We start from the raw sequence: 27264 nt of genomic DNA, 5'->3' as shown, positions 1-27264 counted from the left end.
AATCGTTTTATGACTTTTCAAAATTAATTTGTTTATAAAAGTAATAAGAAAAAAAAATGATGCAAGAAATATTAATAATTATTTATTGAAATTACATCTAGAAGAAATGTGAGTATGCCAAGCTTTTGTCGATAATTCACTGCGGTTTTTTTCTCTTTCATTATGCAAAGTCACCCTTCCATATCTTAATCCGAGTGTAAATATTAAGAGGTCACCCTCGTTGGGCCCCGAGGGATGAACGCAATGAACCTGCCTCTATTACCTACCAACACTTACACCCCTTGACCTCTGCAGCAGACCCAATTTAAACAACACCCTTTACAAAAAAAAAATAATAATGGGTAAGAACGTTTCATTTCATTTATATAACAATATTTGTAACGCAATTTGAAATATTTAATTGGAAAAAAAAAGGCAATACGAAAAAAAAAACTATATATACACATTCTTATTAGATACGTGAAGTGGTAAAAAAAATATCCGAGATTTAATCATTTATTTTCTTTTTTTTTTGACTCTTCAATTCAAATTAGATAAAAGACTTCAATTGCGTTGATTCGATTCGAAAAAAAGAAATGATAAAAAAAGCTTTATTCTAAATTCATGCAATATTTAAGTAGTTTTATCAATTCCATTTTTTTTTTGGTTCGAAATGCAATTGTGAGACAATCTAATGGTCTAATCTAATCGAAATTTACGAGATGATTGGTGCAGCGTACGCAAAATCATTCAAATTCTGATTCGTAATTTCGCTCTTTCTTTTTTGTATTTTGTTGCTTCAAGGTCGTCGGACACATTTTTTTTTTCTCGAATTTTTCGCACTTGAGAAATTTTACCAAAATTCGCGTCGGCTCGTGCCCTTATCGCACTTAAAATATTTAAACATCGATCAAGATCCGATGTATTTTTAACCATCAAATAGGATTGCGGAAACTATAATCAATACTGCATATAATCAAATATTGACTTAAGCCATTCAATTTTTTGGGTAAATCATCCGACGTGAACAAAAAAAACGCACACAGAAAGGTGGAAATCGACGGATTCTCGCATAGCGACAGAGCTTTATTTGTGAATTTGTGCGCACGTTTCGGTTGACCGTTGTGTTTGTAGACGCGGATCGAATGGGTCCTGGGAAAAGGATTGTTCCTGGCTACTTCTTTTCATCGAAATCAAAAACAAACAAATAATAACGATAAAACCCTTCCGGGTGGATCGTCTGAACCGTCCGAAAGTGACCTGAATGTGACCGTCAGACGAAGGTGAGGTCTCCTTTTCCGCCCTGACCGTAAGGATATTCTAAATGAGGTCAGATTGTCGACGAGGTCAAAGGGCGCTCGAATATGCGTAGGCAGGTATAAAAACGGTGGCCAGGTAATATCAACGGTTCGATGGTCAATTCGAACTACCCATTTCTTCCTTCGGCCCAGTTTTCTTCTTTACACTATTTTTTTTCTAACGCCTCTTGCGTTTCGCGTTACCTGAACTTTGTACCATGTGTGACCAAACGGTGAGAAAGAGGAACGTTACGAGAATTCTCATGCCGCGCATTTTCATGCAAATCCAAGACAACCATTTAAAATAACAATTTAAAAAGAATTATTTTCACTTACCACCAAGTTAATCCCAATTGAAATTTGATATCAACTGATAAAATTACTTCAATAGAATAACCGTTTAAAATCACTGCTTTCATTCATGTAATTAGACATTCTCCGATTACATAATCGTTACTATTTTACTAAAGTCAAGTTATTAAGAAAGTCATCATGAATAATTTAATTGATTCAATGTGGATTCATAAGATTGAAAATTTACAACAAACTCAATTTTAAGTGAAAAATTTATTTTATAGCAGACAAGTCTATTTTTGTGCAGTTTTAAAGATCTCGATTAATCCAGTTTCATACCTGACTATGAGATTATAATACATATAACGGAATTGATTCATATAGTGCGGTTTTGATCAGTACTGTTTGGATGTTACAGAAAAAAAACTAAAGTTCAATTCAGTAAAATAAAAATAACATTGTCGAAGAATTATTATGATTGTGACTTTTTAAAAATTATTACTAAATCAACTAGATATTTGAGTTATATAAGTTATAATGACTTTAATAATTTATATTTTTTCAATTAGGAGATGATTGGTAAAAAAAAAGTTTTCAAAATATTGATATAGAATGATGGTATATGAAAAAAATGAATTAAAGTAACCAGTGGAATTAATAATCCATGAATCACTATAAAAATATTTATTAAACATAAAAACTTTGTAGTTTGGCCACTTAAATCCTCTAATCTTTTTAAAGTATACAATATTTTAAACAGTTATGTGTTTTGATAATAATTATATAATATATGCTAGAAACAAATTGATTATGTCAATGATAGATTACTACTTGAAATATGTTATGTTATTCGTTTCAAGCTTATTAAAATATGTAATTTTAGAAGTTTATTTCATTTCTGCTAATTTTCTGCACGTTTGATGCAATTTTTCAATGTTAAATGTTGTGTCTTAAATTTAAGGCGAAAAGTCATAGTTTTTTTCACATATTTGCAATAATTATTTATAAAAATTACGTTACAAATATTATTTATAGACTAACCAATGCGTATCTGAAATATAATTGAATTATGTTTGCCTTGCATTATCTGGTTTTTGATTCCGCCAATTGTCATTTAAAATTTAGATTATTCTTATATTTTCTAACTGGACTATAGTGAATTCGGACTAATCGAAACCGCACTATGTGAGATATAAAATACAGTACAAGACAAATATTAATATTATTGGACAATTTATAGAAGGTTAATATAAATATTTGTTTATTGTTTAATTGTCTGAAATGATTTATATAATTGTATTAATATTGTTTATACAAATTGCATATTACAAATATGAACTTCTTTGATGGTCAAAAATTAAGGCTGACCAATGAGGATCTGAGTTTCAACCCTAAACCCTTCCGAACCTTTAGGAGGTACGAATTGCTCTACATTTTCAACCCTTTAACATCTAGTTATCTTCTTTGCACTCGCATTCTGAATAACCCTTCCATCTTCTTCTAAAAGGAGGTGCATATTTCAAAGTTTCGAATGTTAATTCTGTGCTCGTCGATGATCAAATTAGAAGACATTCAGTCACATCTCGACTATCATACAAGAAAGACGTATACAAGAAATATAGAAAATCTTGTTCGTTTATTTATTTATTTTCAAAGTGATACTACTTCTGTGATAACTACATTTATTTTTGGCTACTTAAGTAGACCTGCAACGAAGAATAAGTAAGGAAAAATAAAGGAAGAAATCCCAAGTGAAAGATAGCAATGGAATCAGTAAAGCAAATGGGTTGTCCGTTATCATCTGGGCACGCGTCTCCATCGTCCGGGACACATCTTATTGGAATGTTGGGTAAGCAATTATTTATCTCTTGGCTACTACAAAATAACCAAGAAGAACAACACAAAACCGAAACGAGAAACAATAATGCGTCTGCACCTCGACGTTATCTAATGTTTGAAGAATTCGGATGATGATCTCAGACACGAGTCTCTTTTGTTTTTGGAAAGGGGGGGAGGTGGGGGGACAGAATGAAGGTAAAAGAGACGAGTCAATATGTATCGAAGGAGAAGATTAAATATAATATAATGTGAGGGGCGAACGTGTTTGAGAGGATGCTACAACGGATGATTCGACTGTCTGATGACGAATTGGGTTGTTATTGCGACCCACAAAATGTCACCTGTTCCGCAGGTGAATAATTTAATCTAGTTTCCGAAGGGGTCATTTCGACTGACCTGCGTCCACTTTGACCCTCCTTCAACCTCCCCTGACCAAAGGTCACATGCACTTGTCACTTGTTCGTACCTGTTTCACAAAACGTCAAGTGTCAAATGGGATGTCAACCAAAATTTGACAGCTATTAAATGCATTGTATTTTATTTATTATACGTATTAGAACATGAGACTTGACACATTTCAATGGCAAATAAAATTGTATAGATCATTTAATATTATAATAACATTATATTAAAACCATATAAGCAACATTCTTATTAGAACATTTAAAGTAATTCCAATATATAAAGCATTGACAATAGCAGTTGTACAAACAAACGAATATAAGTCAACCCTCCTATAACGCGGTACTCTCAGAACGCGGTTTCCATATAACGCGGAGCTGAAATTTCGAGAGCCCTCCTATAACGCGGTACTCTTACAGCGCGGTTTCCGTTCAACAGGATCCCATAAGTTCCTTCCGCGCAGCATATGAATGGTTCAATGGTACAAGATGATTCTACAATTTCACTCCCAGTTACAGAAATAGTAAACATTGCTTCTCGTTTAAGCGATGAAGAATTTGCAGTAAACCGTCAGTATGTAAGAGAGCTAGTACTCGGGGAAGAAACTTTAGATCAGGAAGAACTGATGGAATTAATTGATGCATCCATCTCAAATGCATTAGTAAACGAAAATAAGAAAAACGAATGGGTGACAAATCTCGATTTACAAGATGTGAAAAAAGGGCAAAATTTAGCTAAAGAATTAGAACTTCATTTCATTTAAACTGATCGTTAAACGGTGCGCAGCGCAAAGTTAAAAAGAGAGTTAAGATATTGCTTAGATCCCTATAGAGAGGTTTTAGTGGAGTTAGAAAAAAAAGCTACAATCGAAAAACAATGTGAAGATGAACTAAGTGATGAAGACATTTTGCCTATTAAAAGAAGATGAGTTAGGCGATTACATAATTTTACGAAAGTCTTCATTGCTTTTGTTGAAAAACAGTCTTTTTGTTTAGTAGTTGTTTCATTTTTTTTTATCAATACTTATATGAACTCTTCAATTCAATTCAATAAAAATAATTTATAATTTATCTTGTCTTTTGTATTTATTGGTCTCCATATAACGCGGTACGAATGATGTGATTTGTACTAATTCCGAGTTTCTTATAGCGCGGTTTCCATACAACGCGGTAGACGGTTTTCATAGAATACGATACGAATTAGCCTGGTTTGTTCGGTTAAATCCGAGTTTCTTATAGCGCGGTTTCCATATAAGGCGGTACGCAATCACCGCGTTATAGGAGGGTTGACTGTACTAAAACGTTTCAAAAACAAAACATCAAGTGTCAAATCAAATTTGACAGTTACAAACAATGAAGCGCACGTGCTGTATTTCAACTAAAAGGTAAAACGTTCATAAACATCGTTCCAATCGATGATAGTAGAAACCAAGAGTGTTTTCATATTTACCTTGGCCACTTTGTAATAATTAGCCATCGCCTGTCGAACGTCGGTCGGAATTAATCAAACACATACACACACTCACACGAAATAACAAATCCTTACGTTACGCGATTATACAAATTACCGTCATTACATGCTGTTGCCTTTTCCGAAATCTAGCTTCGACTAAAATTGAAATTAACTTGATGTTAGTTTTAAGTGCAATTTAATTATTTGCAATTGGTTTATATGGCAAATACAAATGTTGTTAGGTTAGATTTTTTACAGCAAATAACAAATAAACGTGAAATAATAAAATAGAACACTTTGTTAAACGGTGTTTTTAAATATTTTTTTAAGTAATTTTGGATTGAATGTGCCTTTTATTAAGGTAAATATGTGATTATTAATAAACGAGCATTCGCGTTGACAGTTTTGAAAAGGAATCAAGATTTCACTTGAAACAATTGCACGAAATATATGTGTGTGTGTGTATCTCGTATGTATTAAGCAGAAAACGTCAAAGAGAGGAACGTCATGATTAACATAGTGAATGCAGTTTGTCGAAAGGTGGATTTAAATTCTTAACAGGTATTGGGAATGCAGTTGTAGGACTTGATCCGAGTTTCCGAGCGCGTAGCGGAAATGCGGAGATGGAGGAAATCCATATTTACCGGCGGCAACAAAAGTTTATACACAATTACGGCGAGTATTTCCTAAACACGGTAATGATTATTATGTGCGCGGCGCTGTTTAAAAATTCATCACGTAAAGAGCCTCCGATAGAAATCGACGTATTGATCCATAAAGATTCTTTTTTTGTATATATCTTTTTTATTTTAGAAATTTCTTTGCGTAGAAACCTCATCTGGTTACGACACTAAGGCTCGAACCGTTGGGGGAGCTGACGGATTCTCCGATATTTGCATATCGCGTGCTCGAATAATTAAGAAACACGTTTCTTTCCTCGCAAAAGCAAGAATGAGCACGATGAGATGAGAAAAGTAACGGCGGAAATGGATGGCATGGGGTTGGTTTCTTGGGTTTATTTTTTCTCTTCTCGTTGTTGCTGCTATATTGTGATTGATGCCGTGGGTCAAGGGGGTTTCGAAATTACACGGGAAATGAGCTTCGTATTTTTTGGGACACCCCGTCGATCTGAGGACAAAGCCGACTACAAGTGTCACCTAGGCATTATCTTGTAATACACCGTATAATGTAGGTTTGACCCTTGGTCACCCCGGAAGGGTAACAAGTCATCTGACCCTCGGAACCTCTCGTTGTTGTTGTTGTATGCATTTTTGAACCCCATAAACACGTCGTTTTTCACGAGGCAAAACCTGTCTCCTTTCATACATGCATTATAAAAACGGACCCTCCGCTGCAAAAGGACCGAACGCCACTCGCTCGAAATTCCTAAACATTTTTCCGTTATACGAATTTAATGGGGATATAATTAATTGCCTTCATATCCATTTATTAACTGTCAAAACGTACGAGCAGCAACATTTTCCCCCCTGGGAAATTTGTCACAACTCAATTTAACGAAGATATCAAATTTAACACTTCCGTTATCTCAATCGTAAGTTCAATGCTCTAACATCAATAAACCATTAATAAAATATTCATTTATTGCTAATTTACTAATGACGCGATTCAATCCAGATCATTTTTAATAACGACATCTGTCTGTGTAAATTTAAATAAAAAAATGTGGCATTCCGCGATAAAAAAAACTTTCAATAGATGCGCATTCAAATTTAATTACATAATGTTATTTAACATTCTGCAAAAAAAACGGTATTATAGAGAATTGAGTAACTTTTGTAACTATTCAGATACTTAACAGTAAAAAGAAACTTGTTTATATAAATAAAGAACAAATTACAATTATTAAGAATTTTCATATTTTTATTTTGTTAGCGTTAACTGTTTAAATATTTAAAATATTAACAATTTTGTGTTGTTGACATTTTCAAATAGATTTAAAACTAATATTTTGATACAAATTTTACTAGTTTTCTTTAAGTTTTTCACACAAAAAAATGCAATAAACAATAATAGTAGGTGGTGTAAAAAAGAAAGAATGTAATAACAACCTCATAAATAATTCATAAACAATCGACAATTGTTTTAAGAATACCAAAAGGTATTTAAATAACGATTCAAATAAAATTTGAAAGTTTTTTTTTGAAAAGTAAAAAGTTTGGCATTCTGAGAAAAACAAACGTTTCACAAGATTCGTGTCCAAATTGTAATTTAATTACGTCTATCATTCTGAAAACAAAAAACGTTTATTTAAATATTGTTTACCCACAGTCGAGTCCATTTTAGTTTTACAGCTGATTTCTGTCAAACATCGATTTATTTAGAAAAATAAGCATTAATAGAAGTTAAGTTTCAACTAACTGAAAGTGTACTCAGAATCACTACGCAATTAAATGTTTCGTGTGTAAATTTGTAGAAGATATCAAAATTTATCTCTTTTTAAATAACCACAAGTGCAATGATCTCATAATTAATAAAGAATTATCACGTTTCTTTCGTGATGATTCAATAGTAGATAGTCAAGTTATTTTCAAATATGCACAAATTTTATAAAAAAAAAAATCAACAATAATCTTCATTTTCATAAGAGACGTATTTTAATTAATTTTTGTTTAACTATCCGAAGTTTTTATTTATTTATAAATCGAATTACGTATAACAAAAAAATTGTGTCAAAAACGTATAACAAAAAAGTGTAAGTGGCGCCACTCCCTTGTTACATGTGTCATGAGTCAATTCGAAGAAGATATCAAATTTAGCACTTGTTATCTCCGTTTCTAAACAATTACCAATACAATAGTATCAGCACTATAAAGATATTATCTTTGTTAATTTATCTAAACATCGGAATCTTTTGTTTTCCAAATTCGTTGAGTCTATCGAATCGATATAAATGAGGTTAATTGCAATATAATAAAAATAAAATAATTGCTATAATAATTTGAAGTTATTCTTGTAATAATTGTATTAGAAATTATTAAGATTTTTTTTATCCAAATTTTACTTCTTCTTTTCCTTGACATCTGTTGAACTTTATTACAAGTAACATTTAAAGTTGGCATCTGCGAAATGCAAAGATGTGTGCAAGCAGACAGACATTACTTGTTGCTTGATTAATTTAAAATTACCTGTACATTCTAAATGTTCTTCGGCGACAGATGCGAATAAGAAACGATGATTATTGAGACAGAGAGAGAGAGAAGCAATATGAAAACGGTCTGGTGTCAACCAAATAATAATAACAATAATAAATGTGACATTAAAACTCGTTCGTTGCTCCAGTTTTTTCAAGGAAACTACACGACAAGCAGCAAGAGAGATGGTCAAAAAAACGAACGGTGGTAAATCTCGCCGAATTCACTCATTATTATTAACCTGCGACCCGCGTAACTGTGGGAGAAAAATTTGAGAACAAGTTACGTTTTCGTGTTGTTTCTTCTCTCTCCGTAAAACTGGTATAATTCGGTACAAATGCTCTTCGCTCTTTTTTTTTTCGGTAGAACCACTTTTATGGTGGCTTTAAAGGTGTCGAGGGAGACATTAAATTACATTTACAGATTTCTCTCCACACTAAACGGAACTGTTCTACGGTTCAACATCTTGATAAAAACTAGAACGTCTTCGTACATTCCGAGAACACATTCATTTCCGAAAAACATCTCATCCTCTATTTTATATCATTTCTACTACTACACTACTACTACTACTATTACATCTCTCTCTTTGCTTCTTTTATTTACGTAATAGTAGCAATGAACGTAATTGAAATATCAAGCAGAATGCATATTAATATATTCAGTGAAATCTTTCTTCAGATTTTTTTGAGAAATTTTCCATGTGTAAATGTAATAGCCAGAAATATTATAAAGTATATAAACAAGATTTACGTCATTCATTAAGAGTGATTTACTATTTTTCAAACAATATAACCAAACGTTGAGAATAATAACAGCAAACAATTACTTTTTTAAAGATAAAAAAGATATTTTTTGTATTTAGAAAGGTTGGCTAGTTGAGATAAATGTAAGCAGGTGAGTACAAAAACAAAATGTTAGGAATAGTTTAGATTTCAAGACAATAAAAGTAGTTACCTGAAAAATAAACTCAAATACACATTTTATTAAAGTTTTTAAGTATAATTACTTCAATTTACTTTTTTCAATTTTTTGAATTGAATACCATTACATTCAATTCAAAAAATTGATCGGAAATTACGTTCTACAATTCTTTGAAAATGACAATAAACACAATTGAATATTCTTTAAAAAATAAGTAGAAAAAAACGAATTGAAATCTGAATTCGAAATTTCATGAGTGTTAAAATCTGAATTTAAAAAAGAATTTAATTCTTTGGAAACAATCGATGAAATATTAAATGCGATGTAAAGTGCAGAAATGCATTAAAGTGATTATGGGTGAATCAGGTTTTTTATCAACGGACACCCAGATACAATGTATTCATTTCACATTGTTACAATTATGTATCCATACTTTTCCGAGCGTAAAAACGCGCAGAGCGCACATCGGAATCCATTATTAATAACAACCTTTACATGTCCTGAGCGCTATTCCATGTACAAAAAAAAAAGAAATAGGAAAACAACACACACACACACATAGAGTATTGTAACGATATGACAAGTATTCCGTATCTCTTCCATTTCTCGGTACTAGCTTAATATGCCTAGACTATTCATTAGGCATATCTAAGCAACGAAGGCTGACGCAGAGCCCAGTCGATTTACAACGAAGATACAACGAAACGTTTCCTCTGGGTTTTTCGCACATTTTCCACATGCCCAGAACGCTATTTATAGGTCGAGGAAACACTGTAAATAAAAACCCGATTGTTAATAACAACGTACGACCTCTTTCCGTTTGTTTCAACATATCTCGAAGCTCCGAGATTATCGTTAAGCATATTTAGTTGGTTGCATGATTGAATAACCCAATTTATTGTTTCGTTCGTAAACAATAAAATGAGTGAAAAAAAAAATATTTACAACGAAAGAATAGATCGGTTTTTGTTTGTTGACACGACATCATCGATGAATGAAGGTAATCTCATTTGGGAAAAATAAATGAGGGGTCGGTCGTCTTTCTCGCTTTTGCACAGCACGCACTCACTTTTGTGAGAGAGATGAACTCGAAAATCGACCCCCTCGATGAACCGTATTATTCACGGCAATTACTCTTCAATAACAATGAGAGCATTGCGGTGCCTGCAAACACCATCTCCTATTGAGGGCAAGATTGACTGCAACACCGTTCGAGGGTTAACATATCCAACCCTCCTCGATAAGTCAAAAAAAAAATGAGAAGCTATTTTTCAGCTCACCTTTCGACTTCAAATTGCTACTAAATAGGGTTATAATTGAGCTTTCTCCACTCATTATCGAATAATCGCTCATTTCTTAATTGCGATTATGAAGGTTATAGACGAGTAACGATCATCGTCTGGATTTTTCGAGCCCATTATCGGTCTTATGAATAATCACGGTGGGCTCAGGTTTATCCCTCGACGTCGTCTCTTTCTAACCATTTTATCTTAATGCTCCCGAGACGCCTTCTCCCCTCGATAAGTATCTCTTCCAAACACTGCCTTTTCCTTTAAATCGAAGATCATTTGGGAAACTACGTGGCTTTATCATCGACAACAAACAGCATTCTCATTAGACGACTTAATAAAGATTGCGCACATTAACAATCAATTATCTAAAGTTACCATGGAAATGAATGCAAATGACAGATCCGTCATTTGCGAACCAAGATTTTCCTGATCATTCATTCATTGTTCTTTCTATCAATATTTTTTAACTTAATTCTTATGATTCATAATCCATACAATAGTCATCATCAGATTAGAGCAATGAAACAATACCTGCCGCAAGACACATAACTCACGAATCAAACGTATTAAAATATTTCTAGTTACATTTAAATTGTCATATGTTTTATAATAATTGACTCAAGTAACAAAATAAATTAAAATTTTGGAATAAATTGATTGTGTTTATTAAAATAACATTAAAAGTTAGGAAATTATCGACTAACTGAAAAAAAGAAAATAATTGAAAAATATCAACATGTCCAATTAAAATCACATAACGATGTAATAAATATGTTTTTCTAAGGCCTTAATCATCGCTGCTACTAAGATTGTAAACTTGTTATCCCAAAATATTTGCTTTTCGGGTAAACCCTAAATAAAATTACAAGATCAGCGGCTTAAGCATCCCAAAATAACAAAGGGAGAATAAGACTGTATTAGCTACCCCTCTCATACTACAATAACCAAATAATACGAAGTAATAACTTCTACTATGAATACTACAATAAAGATTTACGGCTACTCCAATAAACCGAAGGTATTTATTCGGATACTTTCTTTTTTTTTTCGTTGGTTTGGTTGCTATTCTTCAATTAAATTTTGTAGCGCGCCGAGGTTATTCAGTAATTGGTTTTGGGGAATTTTTTTTCTTTTTCTGGAATTTCGAAGCCATTAAAATGGTGGATAGAGATCGAACGATGACGATCTGAAAAGTGCGCCAATTTACGCGAATTTACGTAACGAGTTCGGTAATAATAAGCTCTTACTTAGATAATGTCGGTAATGAGGTGAACGATAAGTGAAAATATGTATGCTTAGGCTAAAGTGAATGCGTCTTCTAGAAGTTATGGAGTGGAGAGGAAGAAGAGGAGGTTAATTGCTATGGCGATGGACAGAGATGGTGAACAATGGAGATAGCAGCAGCGTCTCCTTATTGAAATGCCATCGATGTCTTCCGTTGCTACGTGGTAGAAGGTAAATGTGACACGCAGCAACAGTATTTACGTGCTTATATACATTTTGTAACTGTTTATTTTACATACACGCATGCAGACGAACGCCCGCTTTTGACAGTTCCTCATTTTGACAGTTTAACAGAAATCGCGCCCACGAATTCATCACTTTCATCTATGATTGAACAGCAAAGGAAAATAACAAGAAAAAGCGCTTCTGTTGTATTCACAGCAAAACCAAAAAGTAATTGTAAATTCGAAAAACATGTCGTAAAATATTACCCGAAAAATTTGTTGACAATAAATTCAGGTACATCAATAAAATTTAACAGTTGTTGAAAACTATAACTGTTGCATTGTGCATGCACTCAATTCTCCCTGTATAATAATTAACGTACTCGATTCGTTATTCAATTTTGGTTCGTTGCAAAATCGCTTTGCATAGTTCTTATTAATTTTTTTTTTGTTCGTTTTTGTTTCGACGTGGAGACTTTCGTGAAATTATTTATTGAGCGTGCCGAACGCGCATTTCGTTAATAAGCGAATACATTAAGACTTTTTCAACGTTTGCTCGAAATACCTCGAATACTTTTCAACGTTAATTACAAAAATGAACTTTTCATTTTGCATCGACCATTTTTCTGTGCAATTGTAATATGATGCATTATTTCATATTTTTACATAAAATACAATAAATATTATTGTCGTCAACAAAACAATTGCCAAATCTCCGACGAACGTCAATCATTTGCATTTTTTTTTTGCAATCAACTCCGTTTAAAAAAAAGTATCTTTATTGTCAACATAAAATTCGTTACAAATTGATATTTTTAGGAATGACTGGAAATTAATTAAATTTTCTCTTAACGTTACGTAATCGCGCGTGAAATATGTTTTCATTATCGTTTATTTGTTTTAATCGTCGTCTCAATTTGAATGCGATGTAATTAAGAAAATAATAATGTTTTATTTTTGTATTTATCATTTTGATTCGAATGTAATCTAATTAAGAAGAAAACGAAAACGGAGTCAAACGGAGTGGACGGTTTCCATTTGCGTCGATTTCAAAGAAATTCAATGGACTCAGGCAATTAGAATCCGAGCAAAAACATGAACGAAAGCTAAACCATTGTTTATGAAAACGGACCGAAAAAAAACACCAAACGTAACGTAAATAAATAATCCTGCGTTTCCATTACGAAACAAAAGACGCGCGCTTTGATTGGATCGAAAGAGCAAATTGATTTGAAGAAAATGAAAGAAGACGAAATGAAAAAAATACTGATGCAACGATCTTTCCTCATCTTCGTTTGTTTGTTCATTTTTTTTTGTCTTCTCTCCTCCTTCTTTGTATTTTGCTGTGAAACAATGATCCCAAACACAATGCATCATCCTGAAATGCACGAGGGATTAGCCGGGGAGAGGTCCATAAAAAAAATAGAAAATGCGTGCGCTCGACGACGGAGGAAGTTCACGAATGGAATAGTAAGCAGGTAAAATATGGTCATTAGATACGACAAAGGTCATTTGGACTAAACGATCGAGAAACGGAACTTTCGAAAACCGGAGACCGGTAAAAACGATTTCATAAAAACCGGAGATCATTGATATCACTACAGAAATTTCCAAATTTTGACTGTAAGATTTTCACTTATGCGGAGATCAAGTCACAAAACGATCGGCCATTGCAGTTCCATAAGCCCTATGTCAAATGTATATTTAACGAGTCTTAACGACAAATATTTGACAAGTATCAATCATTTACACTTATACACTAAATCAATGTTATATTAATCAAGCTAAATAAACTTTTTCGTATTGATAATTATTTCATCTCAACATTTTTAAAATAAAAATCTAATGTTTTAAGATAATCCAAATTCATGAAGAAAATGGTATAAATTATTAAATTGTACTTTTACGAACTCTTGAAAGTATTTTAAAAGTAGTAATTATTGAATAAATTATTAGTATTGTATTTATGTATTGTGTATTAATGCACAAACTACATTTTTATAATGGTTTCTATAGCAATTATCGCAAGAAAACGAAACTAAAACTATCGTTAGCGCATTGCGGAAACCGAATCTTAATCTCATTATCGAATTTATCAATATTTATCTAGCCACGATAAAGAGGAATGAAAATTGTAAAAAAAGAAAAAATAGAAGACACACGAAAGAAATAAGGAAAATAAGAAGAAGAAGCGAACGTGGCGAATAATCGATGATGATGATGATTATTTTTGTTACGGTGTGCAATTGAAAACGCTGCGAAAGCCCGATGCTGACGTTCCGATAATCGATTCAATTGTTTCATCGAAAAAAAAAACATGAATTTGAAATTAAATTTAATAAACTTTGAAAAAGAAATGTTTGAGTAAGTAATGAGAAAATAAATAAATTTGTTAATAAATTAATATATGAATGAGCAAATAAATGAAAGAAGCCGAAACCATTTCACGGCCTACTTGATGCAAGTTCATTAAATTAGCAGAAACGAAGTGTTGCTGCTGCGTTTTGGGTGGATGGATCGGACGAAGTGAGAGAGAGAGAGAGAATAGTGTCGGATCGATTCAAATAAAAAAACAAATAATTATAAAAAATTCTTGCGTAGACCTCTCTCGGACCGTTAGAGAAGAAGTACTCGTATGGTCACCCCAATTCACGAAACAACTGTCCTTCCGCATTTGGTGCCTTTAATACGTGTAATATATATATAAAAAAAGAGGAACATGCCGCGTATGTGTGTGTGCGTGTGGATAGAGGAGAGGTAGAGGTAGAGTAGGTAGGATAGAAGCATTGAAGATATCTCTCTCGGCTTGTATCACCTACAGCGCTCTTCCCCCACCACCGACATCCGCGTCGACCAATCGCGGCGCGCCTCTGAAACAACTGGATGTTAGGTGTGTGATCTTATTCAGAAGCCACTCTGTGCTCCATGTCTCAGAGAGTGCACATCTCTGCTCTCCCTAAGACAGTTCAACTCGTTTACTCTCATCTCACCAGAGCCAAGAAGCACAACTAACACTTAGTCTTCTAAGCTCCGATCCAAAGTACAGTTCAAAGAGTTTCAGTGAAATTTATTTAAACACCCTTACGCAGTGCATCATCAGATCCAGCTTAATTTACACCTGTGCTCTGCAACAACAACAACAACAATCAGTGAAACGAATTTATATTTATAATAATTGACATCTTATTCTTCTTCGACGAATGTGCATCGTTTTCCAACGCTTTGATTAGTTTATGATGGATTACAAAAACTACTTTCCAAGGTGAGTTATTCTCTCTCTCTCTCTCTCTCTTTTCAAGATCCAATGATTTTAGAAAGCGCCCAAATTACATATTGAAAACACACGCAGCGAGCATTTATTATTGCACTTCGCAAAGCACATTTTGAAAATTCAAAGCGCGTAGTTCTCAGAAACCCCGCAACCAAAAAGAAGAAAAATATACAAAATTAATTGTGACGTTTCGTAATTCAATTGTTTTCAAGTGTTTCATTCATCAATGAATCAGAAATTGATAAACAGAATCATAACGTTTGCGGTGTAAGAAAAAAAAAAAAGCAAAGCGCAAAATCATATTTTCTTTCATCATGAATTGACGTATATCCTGAATACCCGGAATCTGCACTCTTCTCGAGAAACTTGAATGGAAACAACATCCTGCTCGATGACAAATTGACTGCGATTCTTGATAACTCCAAAAACAATATATATAATGCACGCTTAATTTACATTTTGAAATAACGATATCGCGAATTAACCACAGATGGCGTGTCTCTGAATCTGTTACGTAAAATACGTGAAATCCCATTTCGCGAAGAGAAATCAACTCCAAATTGAGTCTCCAATTTAACGACAACCGAATAAAACATAAAAACAAACAGCAGACAAAATGAAGATAATGATGGAAGAAACGCGCACGCGAATCGCTTATTCTCAAAGCAAATTAATTATAGAAGAAGGTAACATAAGAAATAAATAAGAAAAAACGCGAAGAAACTTTCCTTTTCATTTACATGAATATTGTATCTATACTGAGTAATGAGTTTAATTATGATTAGGAAGATGCTAAGTTATCAGAGCGAGAACGCGTGAATTCACGTAAAGCGCTCAGCAGATTCTTTAATTAACAATTCTCGTTTCCTAATCAATTACTTCTTCTTTTTTTTTAAAGCGCGTGACACGAACTTTCGACGCAACTTCAAAGAATTTTGAAGTTACTTCAAAAATATTAATAGAAACGTGATTTGACCGTTTACGAATCGAACGTATTGTCAATATTTAATGTGATTTAATCATCTGAGAAGAGTGAATCACCGTTAATTCGATTGTTAATTTAAAGAAACAAACAAACATTGATAATACACTTTGCCCCGTTGCTTTACTGTTAAATCTACGTTTTATCATAAGAATTAATTTCAATTTAAGAATTTATTGAATCTCAATTTTGTAATTGAGACAATTTGACAATATTCAATTAAAACGTACTTATAAATAGAGAATGTTTGTAAAAGTTGGTTTAGGTTAACTTTGTAAAGATATTGTTTTGTTTCACTCTTGTGATGTTTGGAATTAATCAAAAGTGTTCATAGAATTGAGAAGAAAAAAAAAATAAAGGAAAATTCGGCGAGGCGAAGTAATTCAATTATTAAACGGACAGCGGTAGCAACGGCGGCGGCGGCGATAAAATAGATAACACTATGGGGTGATTATGTCCGCCCATAGCCACCCCCGCATACGTGTGTGTACTCCAGTTTCCATAGTAACGAATGATGCGCGCCTTTTTTGTTTTGTTTTGCCACTTCGTGTGTTTGTTATATTCTCGCATTTTATTTTTCCGGATTAATTTTTATTCTTCGTACACACAAATAATCGAGCGAGGAAATTGTGTGTATGTGTCAACAAAATTGTAGCGTTCATAGCTTTTCGAGAACATGCACTACCGAAAAATTGAAGACGGAAATCCCGATCGATCGCTCCTAAAATGAGCGTTACTCTTTTCGGAGTATCCGAATTCTTCGCATTTCACCATGAATATTTAGCAGCTAGTTTCGCAGATTTCGATTTTTCCGGGAAACCTTGCACGTGTATCGGGCTGTAATAAACGTACAACACGAAAAAAAAACAAATAACGTGTGTTTCCATTTTCTCTTATCATTATTATTATAAAACATCATCTTGGGTAATTCGAATCTTCTCATTGTTATATGCAAGGTGAACACGCATCTGCACTTTATTTAATTGCATTTAAATGCGAGATTTGCTCTCTCCGCGAAACGGACAGATTGTCGCATGTCGTTTTGTTTAACCGGTTTTATTTAGTTGTTTTTGTTTTTCGCTGTTGTTGTTTGTCTTTTTTTTTAATTCGAAGGGCGTTCTGCTTTCGGAATTTGTTGATTTTTACGGCTCTTTTGTTATTTTGGTTGAGCGAGGGTGGGTCTTCGGCATCATGTGGCGTTTTCGCAGGCCATTCACGAGCCCGGCACAATCAGTGCCACCCCCCCGCATTGTACCAACCCCATAACATCATCAACGATGGGGGGACGAAAAAAAAATGAAATCCAGAAGCCAAACGTCGTTCATCATCAACATCCTTCTTCCCTTCATACATTCACCTTTGAAACGCTAATTTATCGCTTTTGTTACGCTTCGCCTTCGGATGGATCAATTCTCTCTCTCTATCTCCTCCGATTAATTTTTCGTAACTGTCAAGGTTGGAAAATTTGACAAGATGGCCGTTGTGGCAAGTGGAGGATCAACTGAGATTTCGTTGCTATTGGAAACGAATAGCATGAATAATTCCGAGGAAATGTGTATGGCTTTATGTTCCCATTGTCCGGATATGATGTATGGTGTGTGTCGAGAGGGGTGGCGGCGCGGCGCTGGGCGTCGACGGCGGCGGTGGCTCCGGTGCGAGGGGTGAGTGAGCAAGGCAGGTGTCTGTGTGTGATGTGTGTGTAACCATGGAGACGGCAGGTACAGAAGCGGGAGATCAATAAGCAGGTGGCGGCGCCATCTTGGCCCGCCTGCTCTCGCGAGATCCGCGGCACTCCCACCGCCGCCACCGCCCCCGCAACCCCTGCCCTTCCGCCCTCCCACCGTCTCCACCTCTTCCTCCTCCTCCTACGTCGCCTCATCAATCTCTTCCTCGAACGCCCTAATCCTCCTCATCACGCACTTCATCCAACTGAGACCACAAGAATACACGCTCCATTGGAAACGCACAGGTTTTCCTCCTAATTAACACCACCAAGACCATTCTTAACATCCGCAATCATCGACATTAGCACCCGACGTATTCCCTCTTATTCTTCCATTACTTTTTCAACTCCAGCCAAATAGAAAACGTTACATCGTTATTAGCTTTATAATAAAGGAATTCGTTTTGCGTTGCGTAAACGCAATTAAACGGTTTAATAAGCAAATCTTTTTGAAAGAGCTGATCATTTTCTTTTCTTACATACACAAACACTTAATAATAAATAGAAACGAAACGAACACCTTGCAATTTCCCTCTCGCACGGACATTCTCAATCCAATTAAACTTTTCATTCTTTAACAAAACTTCGAATTTAATTAAAAAGTGCATCTGAACATAAAACAAATTTCTTGTCAATTTTTCGGAAATCGCATTTCACCAAACTTTAAATTCAATTAAAAACTAATTATTTCCAACCATCATTTCAAGAAATCGTTTATGTTTCATCAGCATTTTCATCGTTGTATAAATCAAATTTTCTAAATAATTCATCGCTTTCCGACGACCTTTGAACGGTTTTCAATGAAGAGTTACGCTTCGAGTCCAATGTCGATATTATGTGAAAATTTAATTAATGGGATAAGTTTGTAGCTGGAAGTGAAAAGTTGCGGCGCCTTTAACTCTTCTTTCCGTTGTTTTGTTTTCGCTTTTAATGGAAACGGCTGAAATATTAATGGCGCCACCATCGATTTTCCAAAAAAAAAAAGAAAACCCTCACTCTTTCTCTCCATCAATCTGTCCGTCCGTGCACGCGGCTGGAAGTAAAACAGTCCATCAATTATATGGGACTGCGTGTCGGGAGAGGAAAACCCATGTACATGGATGGATAAATAAATGAATGGAATACATAATCCATAATTCATCATGGAAAGAAAGATAAAATTCCAGAATTTTTCTTATTATGTGGAAATTGGTTGGAAAGGAGGTGACATTAAATTATTTATCATTTTCATCTTAATATTCAAAAATTAGGTTTTCATTGATTTTGTATTCGGAGCGCGCGCGACGTTCGAACGATTTCGAGAAATGTTTTGTAACATCGAATCTCTCGGAAAATCCGTGCCAAAGCCGACGCCGGTGTTTACATACCAATTCGTCGATAAAGTAAGATTAGCTTTAGATGTTTTATTTTATTTTTGTTGTTGTATTTCCTCCATCGAGATCCGTAATTAGATGTGCGTTCAAACTTATCCGATAAAACGGATCTTTTGAAACCCGTGCCTCGATGCATGTTCACTTTTCTCTTTTCAAACATCCAATCGTATTTGGAATGCGATTATCGACGTACATAAATATTTGTGAACTGGACGTAGGATGAAAGGTGATGTCGATGATGAATTACAAACAATTTTTTGTGTGTATTTATTTCGAGTTTAATAAACCCAGAAATCGGTTTTTGGTACACGCATCACAACATCACGTACAACGATTCTCCTTTTTCAATATTTATTAAATATATATCATTCCAATAATTATCAGATTTCGGTTTAAAAATGCTGCGCGCCTTTGTTTACCATCGTCTGAGCTAAAGCAAACTTTGCCATTCAAACGTGTATTTAGATAATGACACTTCTTGTTTACTACACCTCTTCAAATTTCATTACTTCTTCCTCTTAACAGCTTTAATTTCTTCTCTTAATACATTTATTAGTTTCATCTTTTTAATATCATTTAATTCGTATAAGATCTTTTTTTTTAAATATCATTAATTCCGTGCAACGTTCTTCTCTCTTCTCTTAACGAGACAATGCGCTTCCGTTAATAATAACAACAATAACAAGTATAACGAAAGGAGAAGATGTTGAGGAGGAGGAGAAGTTGGTGTATCGCCAACCTCGCGTGACCAAACGCAGACTCTAATGAAATCTCCCCGAATGCTTCATCTTAACGTAACCGTAACGAAGATCTCATTATTCTTGTAACTATATAAAAAAAAATCATACGAAACGCAAGGTTTCCATTCTCCATCTCCATTCAACTCCTATTTTCCATGTACACACACACACACATCAGCATCATCTATAATATAAATCCGAATCCGTGAATAGAAAGAGATACATATACATTTATTGAGGGGAGATCGTGGCGAAACGGTTGGATCCAGTTATCTGGATAACAATTTTTTTTCGTACGGTTATCGTCCCAACCATTTGATAAAATTTTGAGCAGAGCAAACATGTAACACCAGGCAAACTGTAGCAAACTCTTTTCCTACATCCTTTGATATTTTTTTTTTTTGGAAATTTTTGATGATTTTATTTTCGTAATTGGAAACAATCGGATTTTGTAAACGCTTCGAAGCGAACGGAGTCTATAAAAAAACGCTGTGCTAGTTTAATAATTGCATAAACATATGAATTAGTATGATTATGATATGACTTGTGTAGCTACGCTTTCTTCATTTAAGATGATATGATGAGATCCATCGTCGCCAGACCATAAATGCACACTACACACACACACACAAACAGGCGACGAGCGAAGTCAGTAAAAGTAGCTAATTTATTAGTAATTAACGGATTGCTTAATACCCGAAATAAAATAACAAGAAGTGAACGGTCTGGAAATCGTTATTTTCATAGAGCATTATTAATTCTGTGTATAAATTCGAAAACTGCAACCTCATAATTCCACTCTAATTAATTAAATTATTATTAGAAGTGGAAGAGAGTTAACTCAAATTTCAATATTTTTCAATTACAACTGTGTAACTTATTTATAATTGGATTTGTATTTTGTTACTGATATTTGAGTAACGATCTTGTTATTATTTAGTAATTAATATGGAACAGTGTATTTTCTTTTTGCCTTTGTGGATGTTAAAATCAGCTGGTCTTGTAAATCTCGTTGGCTTCGTGCAGCGCGCTGACCGTTTATTCAATCCTTCTTTTTTATGTACCGTCATCTTTCTCTCTCTCCGTTCGGGTTTTTCAAAATAATAATAAAAAAGAGAGTAGCACGCGTCAAGCAGGTGGTTTTGGAACCCTTGTGTTTCACCGTGGGCAGGTGGAAACGAACCGAAGTGAACATATGCTCGTCTCCGCGCCGAACATATTACACGTAATTTGTATCCTCCGCCACCGTTATACGGTTGTCTTTATCTGGCAAAGAGATGTGGGCGATTTCTGGTATTATTAAAAATACAAAGTATACATACATACACACACACACATATATATATATAGAGGAACAGATCGGAATTAATAGAGGAACAGATCGGAATTACAAACGCGTGCATATATGTATACACAGATATTAAAGAAATGAAGATGTTAAGAAGAAAAAAGGTGGAGTGAGAAAAAAAGAGGAGATACAACAAACACACGAAGAGAAGAAGAGTGAAGCGGAGAGGTTTCATCTGCCGCAGATACAAATAAATTGTATGTTATTTGTATACGCAGATGCAGGTTTTATCTCGGTATCGGTTTATCATAAAATCCATGCTGCGGAATCATTCCGAATATCGTTCATTCCCTATTCCCTTCAGTTCAGCTCTTGCGTGTGTATTGGCGATGCGCTAACTTCATCTAATATTTGTTTATTTATTTTCGGTTTTTTATTTGCAGACTTTAGTGATTTCGAAATGCAAGGTGTACTCTGCATGCCCCCAAGACAATTCGGCTGCGGCTCACAGGAAAAAATTGATGGTGAGTATCTTGATTTATATTGTATTTATTTCGTTCGTAAACGAAAGGAAGCGGTTTTCCGCATCGGAATTAACAAAACTGTTAAACACAAACTGCAGATAATACTGTATGGTTCTTTCGTCCGGACGTTAACCACCTAATGAATTTGGTTAACGGAATAAGTTTATTCTTGAGTTTGATTTTATCTCGTTTCTTGTAACTGATTCGATGATTTTTTGTTGTTGTTGCAGAAACAAGGATGGATGAACCATTAACCAAAGAGATCAACCAAAGTGATTCGGGTATTTTCTCGGCCACAAGCAACACCACCTGCACGGAGGAGACTTCTTGCAGGACGCACGACAATGATTCCGGCGATAACAGATCGGATTGCAGTTCTCCGGATAAAAAATACTTTTGTCCGATCTGCGAGACGATGCTCACCTCCCAGCATGAATTCACACTTCACATAAGGTGTCACAATAACGATACGGAGACGCAAGATCCGGAGAAGGGTTACACCTGCAAGATCTGCTTCAAAGTGTTGAGCTCTAGTTCGAGTCTGGATAGGCACGTTTTGGTGCACAGCGGCGAGAGACCATTCACGTGCAAATATTGCGGTGACACGTTCACGACGAACGGCAACATGCATAGACATATGAGGACGCATAAGACGGAGAACTATGAATCGGATGGAAGTACCGACAGCAATACCAGTTCTGGTTCAAAAGGAATCGAATTCAACAATAATAAGATCGATCGTTACGAAGGCAAAAGGAAGCTGGAAGATGACAGTTACAAATTGCCGAGGAAACGTCCGCACCTGGAGGACACCTTCAAGTGTTTGGTCTGCGATCGTGACGACTTCAGCACTCCGAAAGCTCTCGAAATGCATCTGGAAGATAACCATCCCGATTATCCTGCTAAATGTCACCAGTGCAATCAGATCTTCAAGAACCACAAGATTCTCAATTTTCATAGAAACACCGTCCACGTCGATGGAGAGAACGGCAAGAAGAGTTCCGTCGTCGGTTTCAAAGATTTAACGTTTGTCGACTTCAGCAGCGAGAAATTTCCGCACATCGCGCGCGCCGAATGCGAGAAGAATCTGCACAAGGCAACTCCCGGTCTGAAGTTTCAGTGCGCGAAGTGCTCCCGGGCTTTCCCCTGCGAAAAGTCCCTCGACATCCACACCAAAGATTGCGGCAGTCTCGATCTGAGCTGCGGCGGCAGCGAAAACTCCATGGACAAGTCGCGGTTCAACGAGAACGAGATCCGTCGCAGCGATTTCTTTTCGCGCTTAGACCTTCAAGATAACTCTTCGGAGAAAGCTTCTGCTTACGGCGATTCGCCCATCAAATTACAGCAGCGTCTGTTAGAAACCATGAAATCCATAGATAACAGCAAAGACCTCGCCGATATCCAATCCATCATCTCGTTGACGACGAACGGCAGTCTTCTGCAGCAGCTTCAAAATAAAACTGCAGAAATAGCACAGTTAAATGATAGCGACAGGACGGAGGAGGAGGAATCACAAGATGTCTTCGCCCAAGAGTTCAGAAGGATGAAGCTTCGCGGTGAGTTTCCGTGTCGCCTCTGCACAGCGGTATTTCCAAATTTGAGGGCTCTCAAGGGCCACAACCGCACGCATTTGAACAGCACGAACAACGGCACCTACAGATGCAACATGTGCCCGCATTCTTCGATTGATAAGGCCGCCTTAATCCGTCACATGCGCACCCATAACGGTGACCGTCCGTACGAGTGCGGCATCTGTAATTACGCCTTCACCACCAAAGCGAATTGTGAAAGGCACCTTAGGAATCGCCACGCGAAAAGCACCCGCGAAGAAATCAAAAAATCTATCATTTACCATCCCTCCGAAGACCCTACCAATGAGGATATCACTAAACAGATGGAAATGAAGAAGCTTAACAGCAGCACCAATTCTATCGATTCCATGGATTTGGCGCCAGAGAAGATGCGCAGCTCCACACCAAAAATTCCGGCCTTCCCAGATATCCAAAAACCGGATATCCTTCCAAGCAAAGTCATGCCGTTTCAAAGTATTAGCGAAATGATCCGACCGACAGAATCGATCTCGCCTCATCTCAATCCGCTAATGAATTTCACGCCGAAATTCACAAACACCTCGACTCCTCACAAAGTCAACCCGAAGATTCAGGTTAAAAATTTACAGACGCTCAAGGAAATACCCGAGTACGAGTATTCGGATGAAGACGATGATGATAATGATGAGCCAATGGATTTAGTTTTGGACTTGAGCAAGAAGAAGGGCGACGAAAAGGAGTCGGCCGAAGATCTCACTAAAAAGAACGGAGAAGCTTTGAATGTGAGTGAAATCCTGACGCAGCAATTGCTGAAAAACACTCCGAAAATTGATCCTCATGCAGCGCTTTACGCCTCGCAAATATTTTACCGTAACAGCTTCCCGAATTGGCCTGCATTCCCAATTAATCCATTACTCTTTACTCAACCTCCATTAATGCAAGATTCTGAAATGAAAGAACGTCTTCAGAGATTGCAGTTGTGCGGTGGTAGTATGATTGGTAGCATGGATTTCGCCGAACGTCTTAAAAATCTCTATCAACCCAACCAATTCCCTGGTTTCAACATGAAACATTCCGAATCGAAATCAAAGAATCACGAGGATATTCAACCGCTCTCCTTGAACATCGAAAACAACTACAGCGATAACATGAAACTGAAAAGTCCTGTGGTGCAACCGAAACCGGAAATGCTGCAATCTCCCAACAGCGTTAAGATGGTCATCAAGAACGGAGTTTTGATGCCGAAACAAAAACAAAGACGTTACCGCACAGAAAGACCGTTCTCCTGCGAACACTGCTCGGCAAGGTTCACATTAAGATCGAATATGGAGAGGCATATCAAGCAGCAGCATCCTCAGTACTGGTCGCAACGCCAGAGGTCGTCGGTGGGAAATCCCGGCCGCAAACCGCAGCTGCTCCCGGCCACAATCAAGAACAGCTTGTGCGAGCTTAGCATTCCGAATTATGAAGTACCTAAGATGCAGGAATTCGAAGAAACCAAAGACACGAACACCATTTCCGATAAATTGAAGTACGCGATTTTGGCGCAGCATTTGCGTGCGGCTCAAGAAAACAAAGTAGAGAAGATTAAAGAGGAGGAGGAGGAGGAAGATTGCGCTTTAATCATTGATGAAAATGATGAATCGCCCAAAAACGAAGTTGAGAGTCCGGTGAATTTCAGTAAAACAAAAATTTTGGAGGAGAAATTGAAGGAGCTTAGAGAGAAGCAGCTGATGAACGAGAAGATGATTAAGAGCGAAGAAGCTCAAGATTTGGTGCCAGTTTCGAGGCTTTTGGATAATGCTTCACAGCAACCGTTCAAAGATTACTTTCGTCGCGATGGAGACGATAACGATGGAGAGTTGATTAGTGAGGAGGATGAAGAAGGATTGGTTGCTAGTGGAAGCACCAGCGAAGGAAATTCAGGCACCGACGAAAATAGGTATGTTAAATTGATTACATTTTTTTATTAATTATTTTGTATATTAACTTTGTATTACTATTATTTGCAGATCGGAGGGTGAAAGCGCGTCGAATCAACCCATAAAGAAGAAGTCTGCATATTCTTTGGCGCCCAATCGAGTGAGCTGTCCTTATTGTAGTCGTAAATTTCCGTGGACTTCGTCGCTGCGCCGTCACATTTTGACACATACCGGTCAGAAGCCTTTCAAATGCAGCCACTGTCCTCTATTGTTTACCACCAAATCGAACTGCGATCGTCATCTGCTGAGGAAACATGGAAATTCTGCGACAACAATTTCCAATGAAACCATTAATAACAACAACTTCATGATGAGGAACGTTCCCGAGAGACCGTTCAAATGCTCGAGTTGTCCGAGCAGTACGTTCTCCACGTACTCCAACCTGAAGAAGCACATGATCAGCAAGCACGGAGCTCAGGACGATCGTCAAGGTTACGAAGCCGGAAGTTCCGAAGATGAAAAGAATAATAGCGATCAGAAGAGCGATTGGGAGGCGCAGATCTCGCACGGAAAGCAACTTCCGTTGCCGTCGCACGACACGAATCAGGTCTCCAATTCGGATCTACCATTCAAGTGTCACCTGTGTGACAGTTCATTTGGTGAGAGGCAGGATTGCTTGGATCACATTCGCGATAAGCACGCATCTGAATACGATTTACTGATGTCGAAGAACGCTTTGGATGCGAATGCCTCGACGCCAGATGAGGGCGGCAACCATGAAGATGAGGAGAACGAGATTCGCGGAAAGTTTCCGGATTATTCAAATCGGAAGGTAATTTGTGCGTTCTGCATGCGTCGTTTCTGGTCCGCCGAGGATCTCAGGCGGCACATGAGGACGCACACAGGAGAGCGACCATTCAGTTGCGACATCTGCCGGAGGCGGTTCACCTTGAAGCACAGCATGCTGCGACATCGCAAGAAGCACAACGTTTCGTACGACAACGACGCCGCGCAGAGCGACGACGAAAGTGGCGCCATCATCGCCGTCTCTGCACCGGAGAATCGCATCGTCGACAACCAGAAGGACAACAAAAATCTGATCTCGAAATTCGAAAGAACCGACGAGTCCGATGGTAACGAGGGAAGCGATTTGATCAGCAATCTTCTCGGCATCCGAGACAGATCCATCATTGAAAAGGTGCTCACTGCATCCGCTGATGACGCCGCTAAACTGTTGGGCGTCGGAGAATAAGTAAGGTTTTCTATTCTATTTTTTTTTGTTTCGTTTACGCATTCATAAATTGGTCGAGGTTATTTAAAACTTTAAGTCTTGTAAATGTTAAGGAGTTTTTATATATATATATATTATATATAAATTCATAGATATTTATATATAATATTATTATTATTATTTTGAGTGGAATATTATAGTCTTACGAAATTGATCCGAGCTATCTATTCGAGCTCGGTTCACTTTTCTTGTACATACATATTTTTGTTTGTTTTATCGTGAAAGAAACGAAGTAAATACATTCAGTCTAGTCAGGTTTTCTCCAACGAATAATTAGACTTTTAGATCGTTAATTCTCTTTAATAAATATTTCTATCTTAATTATCTTACTTTTAGTAATAACATTATACACATTCGAAAATTAATAAAAAAAAAAAACAAACTAAAAACCCGTTTCGCCAAAATCGAGGAACGATTAGACTTAACAAATATATTCCTAAATATATAATTTCGTTATTATATTTATTATTTATATTACTATTATTTTTTTTCGTTTTCTCTCTTTGTACATATAATAAAC

The 27264-nt window shown here is 36.1% G+C and overlaps 1 protein-coding gene across 2 annotated transcripts; it reads left to right on the top strand.

Annotated features, from left to right (window-relative positions):
* The first annotated feature begins 1101 nt into the window (after positions 1-1101).
* Positions 1102-26818, top strand: LOC108563879 (ras-responsive element-binding protein 1-like). Of its 2 annotated transcripts, XM_017922685.1 has the most exons (5): positions 1102-1374; positions 3276-3420; positions 21901-21981; positions 22212-25473; positions 25544-26818. In XM_017922685.1, exons 2-5 carry the CDS (start codon positions 3336-3338, stop codon positions 26703-26705), a joined length of 4590 nt encoding a protein of 1529 aa, XP_017778174.1. In that variant the 5' UTR covers positions 1102-1374; positions 3276-3335; the 3' UTR covers positions 26706-26818. The 2 variants fall into 2 exon arrangements, with proteins under 2 accessions (XP_017778174.1, XP_017778175.1); XM_017922686.1 differs by lacking the exons at positions 1102-1374; positions 3276-3420 and adding an exon at positions 15003-15342.
* Positions 26819-27264: the final 446 nt, after the last annotated feature.

Source organism: Nicrophorus vespilloides, unplaced genomic scaffold (genome assembly GCF_001412225.1).
Source record: "Nicrophorus vespilloides isolate i.1.1-1 unplaced genomic scaffold, Nicve_v1.0, whole genome shotgun sequence".
NCBI lineage: Eukaryota > Metazoa > Arthropoda > Insecta > Coleoptera > Silphidae > Nicrophorus > Nicrophorus vespilloides.
The sequence above is the reverse complement of the archived record's forward strand: the minus strand, read 5'-3'. Positions and strand labels throughout refer to the sequence as shown.

Bases quoted from the DNA above. Each gene is read 5' to 3' on its own strand.
- LOC108563879 (XM_017922685.1), top strand. From the start codon at position 3,336: ATGGAATCAGTAAAGCAAATGGGTTGTCCGTTATCATCTGGGCACGCG. The intron at 3,421-21,900 runs GTAAGCAATTAT...TTTTATTTGCAG, and splicing joins ACATCTTATTGGAATGTTGG to ACTTTAGTGATTTCGAAATG. The intron at 21,982-22,211 runs GTGAGTATCTTG...TTGTTGTTGCAG, and splicing joins CTCACAGGAAAAAATTGATG to AAACAAGGATGGATGAACCA.